Source organism: Ambystoma mexicanum, chromosome 7p (genome assembly GCF_040938575.1).
Source record: "Ambystoma mexicanum isolate Mex_15411 chromosome 7p, UKY_AmexF1_1, whole genome shotgun sequence".
Classification (NCBI taxonomy): Eukaryota; Metazoa; Chordata; class Amphibia; order Caudata; family Ambystomatidae; genus Ambystoma; species Ambystoma mexicanum.
This window is the reverse complement of record NC_090939.1, coordinates 447,635,101-447,652,817: the sequence shown is the minus strand read 5'-3', so window position 1 is coordinate 447,652,817 and position 17,717 is coordinate 447,635,101. Positions and strand designations below refer to the sequence as shown.

General features: G+C 50.0%; 1 protein-coding gene across 1 annotated transcript in view; it reads left to right on the top strand.

The window, feature by feature from the left end:
- CHD1L (chromodomain helicase DNA binding protein 1 like) overlaps positions 1 to 17,717 on the top strand; it is a 1,245,724-nt gene that overhangs the window by 1,049,294 nt on the left and 178,713 nt on the right. The window contains exon 23 of the mRNA XM_069636461.1: positions 2,024 to 2,231. Within this exon, the coding sequence (XP_069492562.1) occupies positions 2,024 to 2,231 (208 nt within the window). The remainder of the gene's footprint in view (positions 1 to 2,023; positions 2,232 to 17,717) is intronic.

The window sequence follows — 17,717 nt, the reverse complement described above, 5'->3', positions numbered from 1 at the left end:
TACCCCACTCCCAAACTCTGAGGACCCTCCACCGAGGTGATCCTCCCTTGCTTCTCCACCCCCAGGGTCGGGATCCAAAAGCGATGGACATTCCCTGGCCACCTGAGAAGAGGATCCAGGGGGTTTAGGAGTGAGAATACCCTCAGGTTTCTCACAGTGTGCAATTCTCACTGATGGCTTTGTGACTAGGTCTTGCTTCAATTGCTTGTTGTATGTAATTTGTGGAACATGCACCCCGTTTAATAGGATTGCCTACTTTATATCATTCTTTAATATGTGTGTATTAGCAGTGCCCCCAACACATAATTTCAGGCTGCCATTTCGGTCTTTAAGAGAACCCCTGAGCAAGGCTCTTTTTTTCACCATCGCCACAGTTATGCATTGTCTGTGAGTTTTGTGCAACCAGTTGCTCCGACACCAGTTTCTGGTTCCTGCATGAATATTGATTTTAGTTTTGCCTTTCCATGTGGGAGCTCTGTTTGAGCCCTTGCAGTCATGTTCATTAAGGTTTCTCACCCTTAAGGTGATTTTCCTGGTGAACATCACTTCAGCATAGGTGAATGAGCTCCAGGGGTTGTCTGATAAACATCCCTGCTTGGTGTTCTACAAGGAAATATGACCAGCTATTTGTAGGTTGTGCCAGGCAGGGCTGTGATTAAACAGGCCCTGTCAATGTTGATCATCCTCTGCATCTCAGAATGCTACAATATGACTGAAAGCATGTGCCTGAAGGGCTCAGGTCTCATTCAACCAGAGACCTGGCTGCCACTTCTGATTTGTTGAGGGGAGTCCCTGTCTTGGATACATGTCAGCTATCGGGCTTTTCTGCCCACGTTTACCAAACATTACTGCCTGGGTTCCCTGTCATGGTAGGCCTCTCACTTTGGATGAGTAATCCTCAAGAGTTTCCTGTTTCAAGTGGTGGCTTCATGCTTCTCTCCCTTCTCCAGATATACATACTGTTATGGGAGTCTTTCAAAGATGAGGAACCTGTGCGATGAAAGAATCCATTAAAAGAATACATTACTTACCTGTTGGTTATGTTAGTTTTTGATGGATGTTCCTCACACAGATTCCTCATCACCCTACCAACCAGCCCCTCATGGCGGATAGCTTTACACCTCACCTGTTCTGTAGTCCTTCAGCAGCTGGGTGCTAAAGAAAAAGGCAGATCTAAGTACATGGGGCAGCAGCTGAGTGCTAAAGTAAAGAACCGGAACTAAGTACATGGGGCGCATGGCTCTATATATACTGGCCCCAACATCACATCTGGGCTAGGGTGACTAATGGCACCTACAGAGAACCGTGCTGCCCCTCCTGGTGTCAATAAATCTCCACAGCCACATGCACTGGAGATAGAATATAAAAGATGAGGAATCTGTGGGAGGAACATTCATCAGAAAGAACATTGCAAAGAGGTAAATAATGTGTTGCACTGGTGGAGTATTCCTTCCTCCCACAGATTCCTCATTGTCCTCCAACCTACCCCACATTATGGAATGCCCATAACCTGGGGCAGTTCTGAGGTTCCTCAACCTCTCAGTGCTGGGGAAACTGGGTTTAAGTGAGGTTATAAGGCACATTGAGCTCCATATATACCACATATGGCATTTCACCCGGAGTCATGGGCACACATAACACAGAGCAGAGCCTATGCAGAGTCACAGTGCCCCTAGTGGCTTCAAAGGTTTCCTATGCCAGACATGCACCTGGAGGATATATTTAAGATGAGGAATCTGTGGGAGGAATACATCAAAAATAACATTACTAAATGTATATCATTAGTTATGTCCCTCAACCAATCTGGTCCATTCGTCCACTTGCAAGGTGTATATTTTCACAGTTGCCCAAACAATGACTTGCACATTTACACTCATCAACCAAAGAGACCTTTACATCGAACTACTACACCCAAGCAACAGATGCCATTTCAAGTAGCATCAGAAAGAACTTTACCGCAGGTGAGTAGTATGTTCATTCATTCTAAAAAAATGGATATGCTTTCCTTGACCTTTTGATACAGATATTACTATCCTAGAACTAGCAGTCGAATGCAGCAACCTGCAACCTCAAGAGAAAGCTCGTTGTCGCCAACGCCAGAACTCATTGACTTGAAGGACCAGACTACAAGAAAAAAAGACCTTCCGAACTTCATGAATGCAATCAGTGTTTATTTCTATAACATTCCTGAAGACGATAAAAAGAACCTGAGCCGCTATTTAATTTCATATCCTTTTTTAGATATGTTTATTTTGTATGTTGTGCTTTTGTTTATCTTTTGGCTATTTGTGCATAGAAAACATTTCAAACGTGTCTGCTCAGATGAATTATTGACGCAAGATTCTCATTTCTCAACGTGTGCTGCTCACATGTTCAGAATCTTCCCCTCTGCCTTTTTTGCATACCCAGTATTTTAAATGTTTTAATACCAGGCGCTGTATGTGCTAACATTTTAGAAACGTGTTTTTTTGGTTTACATTTTAAACGGTTAAAGGCAGGCAAGGTTACATATGGAATTAAGTGCTGCCTGAAAAATGAAGAGGATATTGCAAGCCACAGAGAGGTTCTTTGATGATGTGCCTACATAAGTTATATATAACTTTGTGGTGACCTCCAGTACCCTTATTATTTACAGCAGGGGCTACTTTGTGTCATATAATACTTGTGTTCATTGTCTGTTGCCCTTGATGTGAATAATGGCTGCTGATAAGTATGTCATAAGCATATTTTCCTTCTTTCTGAGTGTTGCAGGGACATTTATTAGACAGTTCATTGATTTAGAAGAACAGGAGCTGGTGTTTTATTAGTATTGGCACATTCTGAGCAAAGCTGTAAGTCCTTTTTTTCATGTTTTCATTTTTATTTTCCTATATTGTTTGCTTAGTGGATTCTCAGCTGTGTAGTGCCGCCAATGTTAACTTTCTTTTAGCAATTTATTTGTAAAACCTTTTATTTTATTTTTCAGAAAACATGTAACCCATGAAATAAAATCAGTAGACCAATCGATGGATAACAACACAACCCTTACCCCCTTTGGTGTAACATGACTTATACCTTCATGATAAAAGGTTTCTAATTGCCCAATATGTTCCTATATTTATGAGAATATCCTTATTCTTTTTTGAAGAACTTTTTCCCAGCAATGATATTCCATATTGATATTTTGGGATTGTTTTCCTTTCCCTTAATCCAATGTGTTCAATGCCTATTTTAGCTAAAGCAAAGTCTATATAAAAAAAGACCATAGTGCATTGTGATAGTAACAGAAAAACCGTGTTCCAATACCTTTGGATAATCCCACAAGCCCATATCCTATGAAATAATGAACCCTGATCAGTAGATACCTTGGAAATCTGTCATTTGTACTTATACCCATTTACATCAATTTGTCTTTAGTAGATGCTGGAAAAGTATTTATACACAATCAATGTAAACCTTGAAATGTTAGGAACCACTCACAGGAGCTGTAGGGTCTTCTGTAAGAAGGAATGGTATCAACAGTAAGACAGACACAAGGGAGCACCCTTGATTGGGTTTCAGACATTGATTGATTGATTTATTTATTTATAGAGCGTTTTACACCAAGGCGCTGTACATGGAACAACAAAATACAGAGTATAACAACAAATAACAATGTGAGCAAAGTGGCAACTTGAATCATTCAACAACAAAACAGTGCAAAGAGCAATTGACTGAGAGGGGGAGAAGTGGAGTGGGAACAGGAGAGTAAAGGGAGGGGCGGGGAAGGATTGAGTGAGTGTAGAAGGAAGGGAGAGAGAGTGTAAAATAGAAAGGGAAGGTGGTAAGGGAGGGGAGGGATTAGAAGAGGGGAAAGAGGGGGGACTAGAGAGGGCAGGGGGGGCTTCAAGGTGGGGATTGGAGGAGGAAGGATTTAAGGGAAGTGCGAAATGAGATTAGGGTAGTGGAAGAGTGGATTGAGAGGCGGAGAGAGTTCCAATGCAAGAAGTTGGAAAGAGCGGAACCGGGAGGAAGCGCAGGGGGAAGGAGGTACAGAGAGAAGGAAGTGGTCAGCAGAACAAAGGGAGCGAGAGGGGGAATAGGAGGAGAGATAAGGAGGGGCAAGACCATGAAGGGATTTGAAAACAAGGCAGAGAAAGTGGAATTTTAGTTGTAGGTGGAAAGGTAGACAGCCTAGTCCAGAGAGCGAAGAGGAGATGGAGTCACGGGAGGTAAGGAGACAGAGGGTTCGAATGGCAGAGTGGTATATAGATTTAAGAGGGGCAAGCTGAGATGAGGGAAGACCGAAAAATATAGAGGAGCAGTAGAAGAGGCGGGAAAAGATGAGTGAGGAGATTAGGAGTTTGGTAGCATGGAGGGAGGGACGGATTTTGCGAATATTGTAGAGGTGGTATCTGCAGGAGCGGGAGGTGAGTGAAATGTGTTGCGAGAAGGTGAGAGAGGAGTCAAAAAGAACACCTAGGTTGCGAGCATGAGTGGAGATAGGGAGATTGGAAGGAGGAAAGTGGATGAACGGGGGAGGAGAAGAAGGGGGAAGAGAGTTAGCGGGGAAGAAAAGGACTTCGGTTTTATCAGTGTTAAGTGAGAGAAAGCGGGAGGACATCCAGTTCTTGATGGCTGTGAGACAAGAGGAGAGTTTAAGGTGGAGGTCAGGTGTGAAGGAGGAGAAAGAGAGAAAGAGTTGGGTGTCGTCCGCATAGAAATGGTGGGAGATGCCAAAGGAGGAGATGACAGGGGCAATGAGGGAGGTATAGAGAGAGAAGAGGAAAGGGCCAAGTACAGAGCCTTGAGGAAGACCGTAAATAAGAGGGAAGGAAGGAGAGGTCTGGCCTCCCCATGAAACAGCAAAGGAACGAGAGGAAAGGTAAGAGGAGAGCCATTTTAGAACAGGGCCTTTGAACCCAAAGGAGGAGAGAATGTGGAGCAGGAGAGGATGATCGACAGTGTCAAAAGCGGCAGAGAGATCAAGGAGAAGAAGTATGGAGGATTGCTTCGCATCACGAGCAGAGAGGAGCGAGTTGAGAATCGAGGTGAGAGCAGTTTCAGTGGAATGTTTGGGACGGAAGCCAGATTGGAAAGGAGGAAGGAGAGAGGAAGTCGAGACAAAGGAAGAGAGTTGAGAGTAGGCGAGGCGTTCAGGGAGTTTACAAAGGAAAGGCAGAAGAGAGATAGGTCTGTAGCTGGCAGTGAGCAGTGGATCAGCAGAGGGTTTCTTAAGAATAGGAATGATCATTGCATGTTTGAAAGCAGAGGGAAAGATAGATGAGGAGAGGCAGGAGTTGAAGAAGGTGGTAAGGTAAGGGATAAGAAGAGGGTACATTTTAGGGATGAGAACGGAGGGGAGAGGGTCAGAGGGGGTGGCTGTGGGGTGGGCTTTGGATAGAAGGGAGGAGACTTCGGAAGGGGAAACAGATGAGAAAACAGACATGCTGGAAGAAGGAGGAGAGGGGGGAAGAGAAGAGAGGGATTCAGAGAGGGAGTTAATTTTTTGCCTGAGTGTGATGATTTTGGAGGAAAAGTAGTTGGCAAAGTCAGAGGGAGAAAGTGTGGAATTAGATGAGGGGTCAGGAGAGGGAGGAGAGAGGAGGCGGGAAAGAGTTTGAAAAATCCGACGAGGATGTGAGGCTTGAGACTGTAGAAGGTTAGAGTAGTAGGAGGATTTGGCCGTAGCAAGGCAAGAGTTGTAAAGTGCATGGTAAGAGAAGTAAGAGGTTTGATTAGAAAGCGAGGGAGTTTTGAGCCAAAGTCTTTCAAGATGCCTGAGAAGGCGCCGCATAGAACGAAGATGGGAGGTAAGCCAGGGTTGAGAAGTTTTCTGAGTAGGGCGGAAGAGAGAAAGGGGATAGAGATGGTCAAGGGCAGTGGAGATGGAAGATGAGAGGGAAGAGAGAGCATCATCAGGAGAGAGTAGTGCAAAGTCATGGTGAGATGGAAGAGACGAAGAGCAGGTGTCAGAGAAGAGGGTAGTGTCGAAATCACGCAGGTCACGACGTGAGTAGATTGGAACAGAGGGATTAGTAATAGTGGAAGATGAGCGAGGAGAAAGGGAGAACGAGAGTAATGCATGGTCAGAGAGATAGACAGGGAGAGAGGAGACAGGGGAGGAGGGATAGGAGGAGTTGAAGATGAGGTCAAGAGTGGAACCAGAGGAGTGAGTAGGGGAAGAAGGAAGGGGGGAGAGGAGGTAGGAGTCAAGGATAGAGAGGAGGGGAGAAGATTGGGGGGGAGAAGGAAAATGGATATTAAAGTCGCCAAGCACAGTTAGAGGAGAGGGGGAGGGAGAAATAAGTGAGAGGAGGTGATCCAGGTCTTCAAAGAAGGAGGAAAGAGGGCCAGGGGGACGATAGATGATCAGGAAGGAAATAGGGTGGGGAGAGGAGAATGATTTGTAGAGGAATTCAAAGGAAGGGAAGGTGGGAAAGAGATGGGGATGAGGAGGAGGAGGTGTATTTGGGGTTGTACAGGAGAGCGACGCCTCCAGCGCGGCCAGAGGGGCATGGAGTATGGAGGAAAGAGGAGGAAGAGGTCGTTAGGGAAGCTGGGACTGAGGTATTATGAGGGGGAATCCAGGTTTCAGTTAGGCAGAGGAAATGAAGGTTAAGACGAAAGAATAGATCGAGTGTCGCAGTGGTTTTATTACAGATGGATCTGGCGTTCCAGAGAGCAGTATTGATGAGGGCAGCAGGGTTGGAAGTGGGAGGGTAGAGAAGGTAAGGGCGGTGAGAAAGGGAAGGAGGGTGGCTAGGAGAGCGGGGGAGAGGATAGTGGAGGGGACTAGGCATCAGGAGGAGCAAGGAGAGGAGAAGGGAGAGGAGTAGAGGGCAAGGAGGGGAGAGGGTGAAGGGGAAGAAGCGGAAGGAAGAAATGAAGGATCGCATAGGGTCAGGGGGAGTAGGTACTGGGGAATCAAGTTGGGGAGTCCAAATGAAGATGGCTCAAAGGTGGGCTAGAGTCAGTGGTGTGAGACAGCCAGGAAGGGCTAAAAGATGGTGCAAGTTTGCTTGACTGAGATTGGAGGAGTCCAGGTGCTTGAGGCAGGAAAATGGGGAGGAAGTTCTGAATTGTAGCAGGTCGTCACAGGTCTAGTGCTGAAAGTTTACCGGCAGGACCCAATATGGTCACAAGGAGTAAGCACTCAAGGGCGTGGTTGGAGGAGAACTGTTGTCTGAGGCGAGAAGGAAAGTAGCAGTTTCGGGCCACTGTACCCGAGTATGGGTCAACAGGTTATAAGGTGGGAAAAGGGCCGATGCATTGAGATGACCAGCCAGCGGCCAGAGAGATATGGTATGCAAAGTGGTGGTTGGGGGAGACCAGCAGACTGCGGTGGGTGGTAAGAGAGCAGAATGAAGGAGGTTACCACAACGCTGGACCGAAGTTCATTCCACCACTCAGGAGGACCTGAAGCTGGATCCAAGTGTGGCTGGAGTCTCGACAGAGCTCAGTGCAGTGGAGAAGGGACCGTTGAGGTGGCCGGCGCCTCAGAATCACAGTGGGGATAGGAAGGTGGAGGTCCTAGGAGGAGATGCAGGGGGAGGTCCCAGGGGATCCGAAGACTGATCCACGGAGCACTTCAGAGCTGCGGAAGGGATGAACAGTGCTGCCTCATCTCAGACTAGGAATAGGGGCGGGAGACGGATGGAGATTCCAGGCGGAACCGACTCTGGCTCAGTCGGCAGCCGCAGGCTCGTCAGGACCCCGTAGAGTAGAGTGGGGGCTGGTGAATGGACAGAGTGCACCGAAGCCGCAGAATGGACACGCAGATTTGCCTCGATGATATCCGGACTCAGGAGCCAGCACAGCGGATGGACGGAGGCTTGGCCGGATCCTGTGTGGTGCAGAAGAGGCTCACAAAGCGGCGATGTAGGTTAACCAACGGGACTCCTTATATGGAAGAGGAGGGTCGGGACCCCGTGTGCTGAAGAGGAGCCCGGTAGTCGGGAGAGATCCCAAGTTGGATTAGGTGCTGGCTTGGTAGGTGGCTGTGACCCAGGAGAGGTGCTCCGATGGCTGCAGAGGGCGGATGGAGGGTCAAGGGGATAGTCCCTGGCGTCAGGTGTGCAGTGGTGGTGCTCCGGTGGCTGCGGGGGGCGGATGGAGAGTCAAGGGGATTGTCCCTGGCGTCAGGTGTGCAGTGGTGGGCGGGGATGACTGCCGCCTTGGAAGAGAGCGAGGCGGGAAGGATCCCGCAGGGCCGGCCTGACAAAGTGGGAGAAGGCCGACCCGGAGCTCAGGCTGAAGCCGCAGAACCTCGCCGTCCGCCGGGACTCTGAGTGAGGAAGCAGAGGGCCCAGACCCGGAACTGCAGCCGCGCCGGGATCCGTGGCAGCTGCACCTGGACCTCCGACCAGGGAGAGGTGCTCCGGGGGCAGCACAGGGCGCGTGGAGATCCCGGGGGTTGCCGTCGGCACCAGGAGCGCAGTGGTGGGCGGGGGCGACCGCAGCCCTGGAACCCGCAGAGCCGGCCCGATGAAGGAGCAGAAGTAGGCCGTCAATGAGTTTGAGTCAATGCCGATCCGGGCGGACCCAGCCCACGTCGTCCGCCGGGGCTCCGGGTGTAGAAGAGGAGGGACCGGGCTGTGAGGAGGCTGGTGGAGGGAGAGACCCCGAGGCCGGTCCGATGCTGGCTCCGTGAACGGCTGGCTGCACAAGGCGGGTGAAGGATCCAGGGGTTGCTGCTGGCACCGGAGCACGAGGCTGGAGGGGATGACTGCCGCCCAAAAAGTCCAAGAAGTCTTCGAGGCGGGAAGGATCCTGCAGGGCCGGCCTGGTGGAAGAGCAGGAGGAGGTCGTCCCGAGGATCGAGCCGATGTCGAAGAAAGCGGATCCGATTTTCGCTGGGAATGCAGCCAGACGGGCCCCAGAAGGTAAGAAACAGGAACGGAGAGAGGGGAAGACTGCAGAATTGCAATTTAAACTGCTTTATCTATAAAATAATTCAGCCTGATTGAGGAGACGCAGGCTCAGGCAGCCTTGCTCACGCGCCCCCTGGTGGTCCAAGTCAGAAATGCACTAAATGCACTGTGCACTAAAGGTAACTTCTGTGACACCATGTGTGTGGTCTGATCACCATAAAATAATATTTTCCATCAATTCTATCCCACCCACAGACAAACCTAACATTGCCCGGCCAACCTATACACGAAACAAGAAGGATGTTACGGTCGAGAAACTAATCCCCCTTATACTCCCGTTACTCAATTCAGCCTCCTCCACCTGCTCGGACCACACTGCCTTAGTTGACACAAACGTGTCATGCTAAAAGCTCTCAACACTATTGCCCCACTCAAACTGCACAAACAAAAACCCTGCAATCATCTGAACTCATGGTTCACCCCTCACCTACACGAATTGCGTATAGCAAAAAGAAAAGCTGAGTCACATTGGAAAAGCTCATCTACACTTGTCAATAGAAATAACCTTACAATCGCCTCCCTCACTTACAAAGAAGCTATCCTAGTGGCCAAAAAAGAAGTGTACAACATCAGGATCACACAAGCGCAATCTAACACCAAAGAACTCTTTATGATCCTTAAGGAACTAGAGTCCCCAGTCGCACCAAAAAAGCCACCTCTCGGATTCAACGGGCAACCCCCAATCTTATAATACCCCCGCTCCGAAGCATGCATTCAAACCTTTCAGCTTCTCACCCCTTACCACCAAGGAAGTTGAAAACATCATCATGAAGCTTAAGCCTTCCAACTGCCAAGGTGACGCTTGTCCTGCACCAGTCGTAAAGGAAGTGGCTCATGACCTCGCACCATTCATTACCTTCTATATCAATTCCTCATTTAAATTGGGTATAGTACCCGATAACCTTAAAGATGCATGGGTTATCCCTCTAATTAAAAAACCCAACCTCGACCCCAGCAATCCCACCAACTACAGGCCCATCACCACGGTACCTTACCTACTCAAAATCCTGGATTGTGCAGCCTATCTCTAAATCCAGGACTACCTTGACACCAACAACCTATTAGGGCTTAGACAATCTGGCTTCCGACCAAGACACGGTACTGAGACAGCCTTGATAGACTTGAAAACCCAAATCGAGGACCTGAAAGACAAGGGCAAACAAGCTCTTTTGCTCCTCCTTGACCTCTCTGCTGCATTCGATTTGGTCGATCACCAAATCCTCTGCCATCACCTTAAGATAGCCGCTCACTTCTCCGACGCAGCTACTTCCTGGATCAGCTCCTCCCTGGCAAATAGATCTATGAGGGTCTTCTCGTCCTCAGCTGCGGCCGACCCAGCGCATGTCCCTTGCGGAGTTCCACAAGGCTCTTGCGTATCGTCCACTCTGTACAAAGTGTTTACTAAACCGCTCTTTGATATTCTTGACTATCTGAGTGTCTCGTACACGAATTATGCGGACCACACCCAGATACTCATCCCTATCACTGGCGACTATGTAACCGATGTCAACGCACTCAACTCAGTCTGCTCAGTCATCCAGGCCTGGATGGCACACCACGGCCTCTGTCTCAACAATAAGAAAACTGAGTTACTAATCCTAGGCTCTCAGTCCAAACTCATGAAACATGACCCCCAATATAACTCCTTCATTATTGACGGAAATGTTATTAAAGTCACCAACGTCACGAAAACACTTGGAATTTACCTAGATTCCACTCTCTCGCTCAATAGACAAACCAGCGCAGTAATCTCAGCACCATCGTACACGTGTAAACTCATCACAGCGTGCCGCCCCTTCCTAACAACGGACAACTGCCTGATCCTAGCCAGGACCCTCATCATTTCCAAAATTGATTATTGCAATGCCCTTTCCCTAGGGACCAGCCAAAGAAACCTCGACAAACTCCAGGTCACATAGAACAGCGCCGTTAGGGCTGCTCTCAACATCCCCAGGCATTCACACATCTCCTCTACCAGGCGCAACCTACACTGGCTACCCATTACACTTCGCATCTCACTCAAAACACTTGTTTTAACACACAAGGCACAAAACAACGCTGCACCTGCTTACCTGCCCACCCGCTTCACACAATCTACAGCCTCCAGACCACTTAGATCTGCTCAGGCCCACACACTTACCATCCCCAGCTTTAAGCTTCAGACAGCCACGGGCGCGAGTTTCCCAGTCCTGGTTGCTAAGCTATGGAACTCCCTACCCAACGATCTTAGGAATGTCCCAACCATCCAATCCTTCAAAAACAAAACTAAACGGTGGCTTCACGAACAGGATGCATTGGCCTCCGCCTTGTAATTCACGCGGTGGTCACCCGTAATCAGGCCACTCTCTGTATATATTGTATATCCGACTACACTACCATTCCTTGTATTATTTCTGATGCATGTTCTTATTCCTATATGTAAATATGTCTATAAAATGCAATCTGTACCTATCTATGTAACACTTTTTGTAACTATCTTTCCAAACATGCGCCCTGATGCCCTTGGGCAGGGTGCGCAGTACAAATATACAAATACAAATATACAGTTAGAGGGTGTTGATTGAACTTAAAAATGGTTTGAAAAACACCTAACTAATTCTAAAACTACAGATGGGAGCAAGCTACGACCATCAAATAATAATAACGCAGTCCTAGTGGTGTCTTGAAAAAATACAATGGCCTATACTAATAAACCTATTGCCAATCCTTGGGGGGGCGTGGTTAAGCAACCATGCGATAAGGAACTCTCTTCCTCGGCTCCTGCATAATCCGGCATGAACCTGGCCAAATGAAGCAGCTCCCGTGAATTGCAAGACCCGGAAAAGTATACCAATCCGGTGATGAATGGTGCGGGAACAAAAGAGAGAAACCTGTGAGGAATTGGAAACAGTTCAGTGGCGAACAAGCCCGCCGAAGTATACACTGTTGTGTGCAGCGGATAACCCAAGATGGCGGCGGGCGCAATATGTTCTGGCTCAGAGACGGTGCAGAAGCACTAACACTGTTGCAGAAGGTGCAGCAGTTACCCGGCCTGTCCCTGCGGTGGAGCAAAGTTCTAACACCGATGCTGAGAGCGCCGTGATGACCCGGCTCGACCCTACAGAGGTGAGGAAGTGCTAACACTGGTGCGACTGCAGTGGGAGCCACGAACGCCCATCCGTGACGGGCGCCAGCATATTGAGCCGTGGCCAGGAGAAACCCAGCTCGGACCACGAAGAGCAGTAAGCAGCTGTGAAGGCAGCCAGGGGATTGACGACAACACCACGCAATCCATCAAGGCGGCAGATGAGTCTCTGGTAACAGACAGTGGTCGAAGTGTACAAATTCATGGATGTTCCCTACTGGCCTGCACCGCTCCCCAGAAACCCCATTGATGCACCCCCTCCCATGCACAATACAAACCCCAAAACACATGTGCCTGATGTTTAAGGGAACATCCAATGCAGTGCACTGAAAGTGCAAGTTTCAACGTCTTCCTACACCTTTATTTTAAAACGGTTTCTTTTTAAAATAAAAGTATAGGAACAGTAAAACCTATTTAAAAGAAGTAGAGGAGAACCGTTCCCGCCCACTTCGACCACTGGTAACAGAACACGAGGGACCTACTGCCCGGAGCACACGAGGAATACTGCGCAGGAGCGCACTCAGTGGTGAGCAACAGACTACGCAAGCTAAGCCTCTAGCCACAAGCGAATGGCTCCCCAAGCCCTGAGAAGCACTCGGAGCAGAAGCGGCAAGGCTTCATAAGCCCCGAAGCAAAATTAAGGCATGCGGCCGTATCACCGCCCTCCTTAGCTCAGCCCTGCGCATCGCCCTTCAGTCCTTTTCTCTGCGCGATCGGGGCTGGACGCACTTGCGTCACCGGGAAGATTTTTTCTTTTTCCGTTGTCCTTCTCTCCTGCTCCGGTTCTGCGGTCGCGTAGTCCTCCGTCTATGCTGGATCGTTTGGGATTTGTCACTTGTTCCTCTTGCGAACGTCGCTTCGCTAGGGAGGATCCCCATTCTCTCTACTTGGAGTGTCTGGGACCGGATCACTGTTGGGACTGGTATTTCTACTGCGACTCCCTTTCGGTCCGGGCACTTCAGCGTCATTTTCGTCAGTGGGAGATCTTCCAGAGAGTTCCTCCACTGCATTTTCAGCTCTTCATCGATTGAAGGAAGAGACGCCCAGTAAGTTCCTTACTTTTCAGGGCACCCCGGCCGGGGGACTCCTTCTCGGGGTCCTCCAGGTCCGGGAGGCGCTTCAAAGGCTCTGCTACCAGGGTTTCTCCTGAGGTGCCTCGCAGGCCTAACAGGCTTACCAGGGTTTTCTCAGAGAGTTCCTGAGAGGGGCCTGCTGACACCAGATCATGATCCGAGGTTCACCAATCAGGTGCTAATTGCCAGCCCAGTAGTGCTGAGGCGTTGGGTACCAGAGTTCGCTCCGAGGTCTCCTTGTCTGGAGCTTCCCATACAGACACTGGGGTGCGCCCTGAGGTCTCCATTGAGGCTTTCTGTACTGAACCACGGTTGGAGGCCCCTCTCGGGGGAGCTATAAACACCGGACTCTGTTCCGAGGTTCCTCTTATCAAGGCTAAGGTGTGTACCGACAGAACTGAGAGACCTGTTAAGTTCTTGTCTGTGAGGTGGATTCCTCAACGTTCCCTGCGCTTGCCGTGTTACCGGTTCTGTTGAGGGGACACAGGGAGAGGTCGCTGACCGTTTCTCCTCTGTTACTGGCTTGGCCGAGGTTCCTCCCTTGGAGGCTAATTCAAAGGGTCATGACAGGATGTCCAGTAAAAATCCCAGGCCCCATAGTACCGGCTCTGCCGAGGATCCTTGTGTCAAGGCTAAAGTTTCGATGAAGTCCCCTGACCAGTCTGTGGAGTTTCCTGCCTCATCCACAGGTGACACAGTTCTCCTCAGACGCTCACAAAATGGCAGGCCTTCCCGCGTGGTCTATGGCGGCCATTTTGGATTCTTCCCTCACACCCGTGCTATCGACAGCGGGTGCTGGGAACATTCTTTTTGGTGGAGAACCTTATCCATGAGACGGTGTGAATCCGTTCCGCCCTTCCTATGACTGGCGCGCTCGGATGCCACTACCGCATACGGTCTTGCTTCCTCCTACTTCAGCCCCACTGGTCTATGTAGACCCTGTGGGTGGTGGTCCCCCTTGGCAGCCTTCCTCACTAAGTTTGTGGGGGTATGCCCCTCGTGAGCGGCCTCTGCCCATTCCACTACCTAAGGTTTCGGCAGAGGATGTCTTTTTTGGGAAGTTTCAAAGTCTTATGAACACTGATCCTTTTTAGGGAGATCTGCCCTCTGGTACCGCATCCTCCCTGACAGTACCAGTCACGGCACCTGTCAGCCCGGCAGCGATGCCACCTCTACCTCCTGGCCCGCCTCCACCTTTCCCGCCTCTGCCTCCGTTGTCTCCCGTCGCCAAGACTCCAGCAGAGCGAGACGCTGATTGACCGGCGGATCCTGATGTTCTTGATGCCCCTCAAGCAGACCAGGATAGTGAGGACCAGCCCCGCTCTGTAAGGGCATTCCATGACCGGGTTCTGGACATGATGTCACTCCTTGACATACCAGTACCTGAGGCACCCGCTCTGCAGCAAGGGGTGCTTTTCAGGGGCGGTCACCTTGTCTCCACAGGAGTGCACCGGCCTGTTCCTTCAGAAGGACGTTCTGGCCGAGGCCCTCAAAGTCTGGGATAAACCCCACACTGGGCTAGATATAAATAAGAGAATTGATGCCCATTACAGGCTTCACACCTCTGAGGAAGTAGCCTTGGCATCATGTCCGCTCCCTTCCTCAACGGTGGTTGCAGCCGCCACTCTGTAATCCAAGCCGGCCTCTGCAACTGCTGCAGCTCAGGTTCTGGCCAAGGAAGACAAGTTGCTCGACTCCTTGGACAAGAAAGATTTTGCCAACTCGGTGCTGCAATTGTGTCAGGCTAACGCAGAGCTCATTTTGGCGGCTGTGAATATGAAACTGTGGAGGGATTTGGCGGACTTCCAGGAGTTCATTCCTGGGAACAGGCTGGAAGACTTTAAGGGTGCTTTGTTAGACGCCAAGGTATTGGCGCAGGATATGCTGGAGGCTGCTGCGTACCATGTCCACACCTCAGCTCGAGGCCTCATGTTGGGGGTGGACACCCCTCGTCAAGCTTGGCTTCATGCAACAGTTTTCGAAGGAGGTCCAAGATAAAGTTCTGGACCTGCCTTTTGATGCCAAAGAGTTGTTTCATTCTTCAACGGATGACGAGCTTACAAAGACTAAGGTGAGCACGCAAACTGCCAAGTCTCTGTCGGTGCTAGTGAATCCCCCAGTCAAAGCTCAGAGATCTGGATCCCAGTCTCGGGCCTCCTCAGGCTTCAGAGGGTTCCAGGACGGCAAGTCACGCAGAGCTGATCCCCTGACAGGTCGCTCCCTTCGGAGACAGCAACGGGGTCAATTTTTCTCTTCAGCCTCCTCATCAGGGACAGGTAGTCTCTCAGCCAAAAAATCATCTAAATGATACTTTTTGGCGTTCGCACAAGACTTTGGTGGAGGACGAATCTCGTCTCATCTGGAGGCGTGGCAAACCATCACTGAAGACCGGTGGGTTTTGTCCATCGTTCGGGTGGGCTTCCGCTTGCCCCCCCACCCCACCCCACCATCCTCCCTATCAGCAGTCGGAGACACCCTCTCTCAGAGCTGAGGTCCAGAAGGTTCTAGATCTCAAGGCAGTGAAACACGTTCTCCTAGTGGAACGAGGGGAGGGGTTTTATTTTTCGTCTGTTCATGGTGCCCAAAACCAACGAGGCTGACCTGCGCACCAACCTAGACCTTTCCCAGTTCAACCTTTCTCTTCCCCAAGAGAAATTCAAGATGATCACGCCCTGCCAAATAAAGTCCTCTCTTCAGAAGGGCAAATGGCTCAGCGTTGTAGAACTTCAGGACGCGTATATGCATAATGCATATCCTGATTTTAAGCCCGCATCGGAAATATCTGCGGTTCTCCCAATTCCGAGTGCTCCCTTTTGGTGTCACCTCAGCGCCGCGTGTCTTCACGAAGATGACGTCGGTCATTGCGGCTTTTTTTCGGCTACTGGGTATTCATGTGTATCCATATTTTGACGACTGGCTTCTGCGCAGTCCTTGTCTAGTGAAAGCCACAAGCAACCTTCAGTCTCTCCTCCAGCTCCTGTTCTGCCTTGGGCTGGCGGTGAACTGGCGGAAATCCTCCATGACGATCTCTCAGGACCTGATATTACTTGGTTTCGGTTGGAACACGATCGACTGCAGAGTGTACCTGACTGTGGACAGAATGGCGGATCTGTTGACCACATGTCAGGTTTTCATTCAGTCAGAGAGCATGTCGCCTGGTGGTTCCAGAGGCTTCTAGGCCTCATGGCTTTGTGCGTGCTTGCTCGTCTCAAGATTAGACTCACGCAGATGGCTCTTCGGAGATCCTTCCTTCAGGCGGTGGACCCGGGCACCAAAATGATTCCGGTTCCACCTGCATGTTGACAGATCTCTTATGGTGATTATCTTCCAGCAATCTGTCGGTGTGTGCTCCTTTTCAGGGGCCTTCCCCTCAAACTACCATTACGACAGACTCCTCCCTTACAGCGTGGGGCGCGATGTTGGATCATCTTCAAGTTTTCGACCTGTGATCACCACAGGACAACCAATTTCACATAAATTATCTCGAGCTTCTGGCAATTTTCCTGGCGCTCAAAGCTTTCAAGCCAGTGATTGTGAACAAGGTGGTGTGCATCCGCACAGACAATGCGTTATCCATGTTTTACATCAACAAGCAGGGGGGTATCAAGTCACCTCCCCTTGTAGATCTAGCCATTCAGATTTGGGAATGGGACATTCAGCAGTGTTTGGCTGCTGGCGGTGCACATTCTGGGCCAACTGAATGTGACTGCAGACTTTCTCAGCCGACGAGCGGTGGTCAGCTACGAGTGGGAACTAAACACGGAGATCCTCTCCAGCCTTTTTCGCCATTGGGACACTCCAGAAGTGGACCTCGTTGCAACGATAAACAGACATTCCCCGGATATAGTCCTCTTGACCGAAACGCACCTGGCGGGAATTACCTATGCATCTACTCAATCTGTTTGAAGACTCCCTATTGACAAGGCGTGCTCCTGCCAGACCTCCGAAAAGCCACGATAATCGTGATCCCAAAAGAAAACAAACCCCCGGATTAATGTGGCTCCTACAGGCCCATATCACTAATCAATACGGAAGCGAAAATACTGGCCAAGGTACGGGCGAACAGACTCCAAGCGGTCATCACAGAGCTGATCCACCCAGACCAATGCGGCTTTATGCCCCAGAGGTCAACCAGAATGAATATCCGTAGGCTGCATCTGGCCTTGGAGAGAGCTCCTACCCTGCAACAATCAGCGGCACTGTTGGCCATAGACTTCGAAAAGGCCTTTGATTCGGTGTACTGGGAGTCATTGTGGGCAATTATGAAGAAAATGAACTTCGGTGAACCATTTATAAAATGGGTCCAGCTTGTATATAAAGATCCCCTGGCAGAGGTGAAGGTGAATTGTTGGCTCTCGCATGTCTTCCGATTGGGGAAGGGCACCAGGCAAGGATGTCCCCTCTCTGCAATGCTGTTTGCGCTAATAATCGAGCCACTGGCGGTCATCCTGCGGGACACAGACACATGGTCAGGCTTTCGCTGGAACTTGGAGTGGGAGGACAAGCTATCCCTCTATGCAGATGACCTCCTGATATACTTAGGTGACCCGGCGATCTCAGGCCCCATAGTCACTGCTATCCTAAGAAACTACGGAACCTTTAGCGGCCTCAGGGTGAACTGGCTCAAAT